This window comes from Dipteris shenzhenensis, chromosome 10 (genome assembly GCF_047967505.1).
Source record: "Dipteris shenzhenensis isolate YYH24624 ecotype China chromosome 10, Dip_SZ_1.0, whole genome shotgun sequence".
Classification (NCBI taxonomy): domain Eukaryota; kingdom Viridiplantae; phylum Streptophyta; class Polypodiopsida; order Gleicheniales; family Dipteridaceae; genus Dipteris; species Dipteris shenzhenensis.
This window is the reverse complement of record NC_141605.1, coordinates 51,627,873-51,634,125: the sequence shown is the minus strand read 5'-3', so window position 1 is coordinate 51,634,125 and position 6,253 is coordinate 51,627,873. Positions and strand designations below refer to the sequence as shown.

The 6,253-nt window shown below is 44.8% G+C and overlaps 1 protein-coding gene across 1 annotated transcript; it reads left to right on the top strand.

Annotated features, from left to right (window-relative positions):
• The first annotated feature begins 2,700 nt into the window (after window positions 1–2,700).
• LOC147897957 (uncharacterized) lies at window positions 2,701–5,953 on the top strand. The gene is made up of 7 exons (XM_087380734.1): window positions 2,701–2,890; window positions 3,095–3,210; window positions 3,438–3,590; window positions 3,834–4,102; window positions 4,493–4,657; window positions 4,778–4,977; window positions 5,409–5,953. The coding sequence occupies exons 1-7, from the start codon at window positions 2,803–2,805 to the stop codon at window positions 5,582–5,584; spliced, it is 1,167 nt and encodes a 388-aa protein (XP_087236860.1). The 5' UTR covers window positions 2,701–2,802; the 3' UTR covers window positions 5,585–5,953.
• Window positions 5,954–6,253: the final 300 nt, after the last annotated feature.

Here is a 6,253-nt window from a genome sequence, read left to right as displayed (position 1 = left end):
AGACCCATTTGCAAAAGAAAACTTTATGTCACCTACTCCCACTATGTCACATGCATAGTCATTTCCAAGATGCACACAACCTGTCTTTCCACTGTCATAAGTGGAGAACCATTCCCTATGGGGAGTAACATGGAATGAAGCACCAGAATCCAAAATCCAATCCTGGGAATATGCATCATTTGAAGTGGTAAGCAACTCTGCAGATAAACTAAACATGAAGAGAACGTCATTGTCACTATTATGTGTGACTGCATTGATCTCCTCGATCTTCACTTTTCCTTTGTCCTCCCTTGGACTCTCTTCCTTTTGATTTGCACCCCAATTTGCATTCTTTTTCTTATCCTTTTGCTCTCTTTTCAGCTTGTAGCAATCCTTTTTCATATGGCCCTTCTTACCACAGTGGTAACACTCAATGTTCCGTGCCCTGGATTCGCTACGAGACTTCCCTCTTTCTTGGGACTTCCCCCTGAACTATGATCTAGCCCTTTGCACATTTAAGGCTGCATCCTGCTTGTTGCCGTCCATAGACTTTTGTGTAATCTCCTTAGCCAACAAGCTACCCACAACATCATCAAATTTTAGTACTCCACCAGGTGCAGAGTTACTGACAGCTGTACGGAAGGTATCCCATGAGGATGGCAATAAACATAAGAGAAATATTGCCTTAGTCTTCGCATCAAAATTCATCTTCTGAGCCTGAAGCTGGCTGATAATAATATTGAATTCATTCAAGTGAGAAGCAATGGAGACCCCTTCCTTCATCTGCAACTCAAACAACCTCTTCATGAGGTAAACTTTATTAGAGGCGGTTTCCTTTTCATAAGTGGCACACAGTTTCTTCCACAAATCTTCCATAGTCTGCTCATTTACTACTGTGAAATAAACTGACTCTGCAAGATAAAGTCTAATAGTAGATTTTGCTAATGCATCCAACTCATTCCAATCATCCTTAGACATATTTGCAAGCTTAGCCTCAATCCTTGCCAAGGGTTTAATCTGCTTCTTTTGAATAAGCACATCTCTTATTTGTTCTTTCCACAGGGAAAAGTTTGTCCCATCAAACTTTTTAATGCTGAAAAACTCCTTTTCAGACATGGAGCCTATAAATCATCCATTCCAACCCAATGCACACCACGAATGAGCGCACACTACTCAAACTGCAACCAGAGTGATCTACATAAGGTATGCTCAAGAAATCATAGTCTCATGGTAATGACCGCTACTGAAAATAGAACCTGAGATGCCTCAAAACATGGGCGCCATTGCATAATCGGACTCAGCAAGAAAATTTGCAAATATCTCTCCTCTACCGAAACTCCAAAATCCCAACTGATGAGTGAGAAATAGGAGTCAACACTTATCCACTACCATGTGGCATAAATCTAAGGTTTCAAAACCTTAGAATAAAAAATGCATAACAGAGAGACGAAATCGAATACACAGAGATCTATAACTCTGAAAATCCTCCACTGAATCGCACAAGAACTGATAGGTAGGGGTTTTTGGGTGTCCGAAACGCAATGGGACAGACGGTTTTGGAAACCGTGGTCTCAATCATTGGGTCCAACACATGGACTGAAAAACGTTTTTGGAAATAGAGCTATTTGTAAACTCCACTAGAGTGTGAATGATGAGCAACGTAGAAGTTTTGGGACCTCCTAAGTCCACCGGAACTGACAGATCTGCAAATGGTTGCTCCAAACTTGAGTTCCATCACCCGAGCAGAAAAACGCAGAAACTGACACAGTGAGTCAGAAATCCAATGAAATGATTCCAGATTCAAGAATGAAGGTGTTTCCAAGATCCTGAAGTGAAGTGGACACCAAAAGCAAGCAATAGTTGCCTCTACAAGTCAATATGGAGTCTGTTATCGAATGGAACAGGGAAAAACTCAAAAAATGACTTTTTCTTTGAAAACACTTAATAGGCTCTCAAAACCACTTCGCAAAGCCAAAGTGACTTTTCCAAAGGTTCCTCCAAGGTCTCTATACACTCGGATGCAAGTAAAGTCACCCACAAAGCTTCCCACAGAGCTTCTCCTTCCTCCCATAGAGCTGCTGAGCTTCCAAGCATTCACACATGCTCAGCTAGATCACCCGGGCTCTGATACGATTTTGGCAAAGCAGAAATTAGGCATTTCTTGAATTTTTGGAAGTGCATTTTTCCTATTGGCTCTTCTTCATTGGACTTGAATGGAGACTTTAAAGTGGTTGACTCTCTCTCTCTCTCTCTCTCTCTCTCTCTCTCTCTCTCTCTCTCTCTTCCCTTTTTATCTCCTCAAGTCTTCTTAGAGAAGATCTCCACCTTTCTTCTCTCTCTCTCTCTCTCTCTCTCTCTCTCCCCTTTATCTCCTCTTCCTTGACCATTTTTGGATTCCTTTTTGTTTACTTTTTTGATGTGGGCAGGCCTTATGAATGATTGAATATCATTCACCTTATTTTGTTAGCAATATGGGAATAGGATAGAAATATGCATGGGACCACTTGGGAGACATATGATAAAATTGGAACGATACAGAAATATGCACGGGACCACTTGGGAAGGTAGGTGTTCCCATTCCCATCCTATTTCTTCCCATGTGCTAAGCCCCTAAGTAATTAGTAGGTTGCAATGTGTGGGAATGCGCTCTAAGGAGAAGGAAAAGGTACGAGCACTCTAAGGAAAAGGAAAAGGTGGTACACAAAAGGTCTCTCTCTTTTGTGTGTGTGTGTGTCTCTTGTATTGTAAATTGTGTGTGTTGAGGAGTGTGCCGTGGATTGAAGATCACCCCACACCATCTTGTTCTTCTTCTTCTTGTTCAACATGAGAGCCCTTCTCCTCCTCCACATCTCCCTCTTCATTGTCCCCGCCGTCGCCCCCAGCTCTCACCACCACCTCATCTGTCACACAGGTCTTTTCAGCTGCTCTTTCATGTGGTTTGCTTCTTCATGAGCTCCTCTGTGCCATACTTATTGCGTTCGACTCGCCTTACATTGTATACGTGCAGCTTATGGCTCTAAGTTCGGAGCCCAATATTAGCCCGATTCCGTTTCCTTGCTTCGTCCTCCGTCTTCGTTATTTTATTAACCTCTCAGTGTCGTCTTTGTTATTGCAGCTGCCGACGGCCTGCCGATGTGTGGAGAACGCGCATTGCCTCGAGGTGTATGCCTCTGGCAACAGGCAGAGTTTCGCTCCAGTACTCTGCCCGGGAGGGCAGATTGCAACTTTGAGGTTTGTTTTTGTCCGACACTTCAGCTACCGCAGGCTGTTTTTTTGTTTTTGACACTTCTACCCAGCGAAAGTTGTACCTGCATTGGCGTCTTAAGATTCGCTTCTGGTGCTCATTTTGCGAGTATAGGGTCCAAAACTTGACAATGTACATCGACTCTCTTGATCTGCTACATGATAATTAGCTGCTCCTCGAAATTCTTGACTGTTTCCTGTTAATACTTCCTCAGCTGTTGGATTCTGAGTTTCTTGAGGTCATGGGAGCGAACCCAAAGTCAGAGATCATCGCCTACGCTCCTGCTCATGAAGGAGGAGTGTACTATCCAGACAAGGAAGAGTTTTACTTCTCCAGCACTTGGACTAAAGCTGACCTTCCTGCAAAGGTGAAAAAAGCACTGTCGCCATCTCCTTGCAAGCTGTATTCAGAATGTATCAGAGTGGAACTGGACTGACACACTTATGTTCTGATGATGGGATTATACCATGTGATCGATGAATCGTGCCTGATCATGAATCGTGTATCGTAGATAGTGCATCCGATTTCTAACGGTGATTATCTAGAGGGATTAATGCAATTGTATATCGTAGGTATTGCATTCCATTTCTAATGGTGATTCTATCTGCAGCTCATGAAATTATCTTTAGATTCGCGAACGGTGTCGACCGTCTTTCCAACGCATATGGCGAATGGCATGACCCTGGACAAGACTGGAGCGCTCATCGTGTGCGAGCAAGGGCTGGGTTCTGAAGGAGGATTCATCCAACGCATTGATCTCTCTACCTTCAACACCAGCGTCGTCGCCGATAACTGGTTGGGGCTTCCTTTTAACAGCCCCAACGACGTTGTTGTGAAGAGCGACGGCTCCACTTGGTTTACTGATCCAGATTACGGCTGGTGCGTGCTCCTCTATATCCTGATAACCCTTCTACACAATTGTTATCTTCTCGTTCCCGTCCAGGTTTCTTCTCCGGTCGCAGTTTCTTTTTTATTTCAGACGATGTCCTGCGGGTTACCATGCTTCCGAGCTTCCAATTCTAAGTCTCCAACTGTCAAAAGCTGAGCTGAGCAGGATGCTTTCCTTGTTGCTGTCTCGCGCATTCGAACAATAAACGAAAGAAGATGGCTATGAGCTGAAAAGACGCTTGTGTTTCTCGCGCTGCTTCAATGCTGAGCTAGACCATCAGATGCTTGCCAGCGCCGATCTCTCTCGCTTTCGAACAAGATGTGCTTTTCTCTCCGCTCTAAATTTTGAGTTTAAAAAATCATCTGCCTGCTTGCTTGTAGGACTGAATCTTTCAAAGGACCCCCACGCATCAAAAACCAAGTCTACCGTGTCAGTCCTGCCGGAGAGGTAGAAGCAGTGGCCGACGGATTTACAAAGCCCAACGGCGTAGCCTTCTCTCCGGATGAGAAGCTCCTCTATGTGACAGATACCGGTTCCTCCATCGGGCAAGTGCTTCTTGTGTCCATCGTCTAATCGTTATTGTCTTCTGAACTCCTTGCTCTTGGGTAATTTTCTGCTGAAATCGAAGAGTTCGCTTATGTACAGATTTTTGCGGGTTTTCGCAGGAACGGATCGGTGGATCTTACGAAGCCGCACTCCATTACTGTGTTTGACGTGCGAGAAGACGGCGGGGGCGTCACGAATAGGCGGTTGTTCGCATCCGTTGCGAACTTGGTCGGCAGCTACCCAGGCATAGGGGCACCGGACGGCATCAAGGTCGACCTGGCCGGAAGGGTGTACACAGCCAACCCTGACGGAGTGCAAGGTGGGTATCCAATTTACATCACAAGCTCGTTACCCGGGGTTCCAGTATAGGTTCATGCGTAATGGATCTGTGATCACAATTTATGTAGTCTTTGGTCGACGATCAAATGGAAGTTCAGGATAAAGAAATTGCATTCACCTTGACCGCATAATTTCCCCGTTCACTATAAACCGAATTCGCTGAGTCCGTAACGGCACAATTGCAGGAATTATTCTGCTCTTGCTCACGGAGCTCTGGGCAGCAAAGACGGAATTCTGTTCACGGTCTACGTGCTAATTCTTTGTCGTGATTTAGAGGATTTGGGAAGAATTTGTCTTGTGAAACTAATATTAAACCACCGTCTGAACACGTACAAAAACCCAATGAAAGTTTGCATCGACGGATTGCGGTGAAGTGTGTAAGATGATGCATTTGCATGGTGTGTGGTGCAGTGTTTAGCTCGAAGGGAAAGCTGCTTGGGCTGATAAGAGTGCCGGGAGCAGTGAACATGGGGTTTGCAGGCAGGAAGCTGGATCGCATGTTGGTGATGAACGGCACAGCCATTTACTCTGTGGAACTTAATGTCCAAGGCGCTGGCCTCTTCTATGCAACTGCTCATCCAAAGTAGCTCCTTACACAGAAATAAAAGAAACAAGCCAGGACAAGTACTAGTGAGGAGTTCCTTAGGTTCTTTCCGAAGGTTCTGCTAAATGCGAACCATCGTGGAGATAATGGATGATTACTTTGCATCACCTACTATGGAAGCCTTGGGTAGAACCATTGAAAAGTTTCAGTGATACAATGGGCACTAAAATGGAAGAGAGTGTGTGTGTGTGACAGAGAGTGAGTGTGTGTGTGTGAGAGAGAGAGAGAGAGTGTGTGTGTGTGTGTGTTGTGAGAGAGTTAGAGATTTCACAAAAAATATGGGTAAGAGGGAGAGCAAGGCCAGAAACCAAAATAGAAGGGTATGGAGGAGGAGCAACAGGGTTAAGGACACATTTTTGGCCTGTCCTGTGCTCTCTCCTCTCGGTAAGCAAGCAAAAATTAGGCATTTCTTAAATTTTTTGGAAGTGCATTTTTTCTATTGGCTCTTCTTCATAATCCAAACTTTAAAGTGGTTGATTTTCTCTCTTTCTCTCTCTCACCCCTCTCTCTCTCTCTCTCTCTCTCTCTCTCTTCCCTTCTTTATCTCCTCAAGTCTTCTTACACTCGATCTCCACCTCTTCTCCCACACCCTCCTCTCTCTCTCTCTCTCTCTCTCACTCTCTCTCTCCTTTCTCTCCTCCAGTCTTCCTCC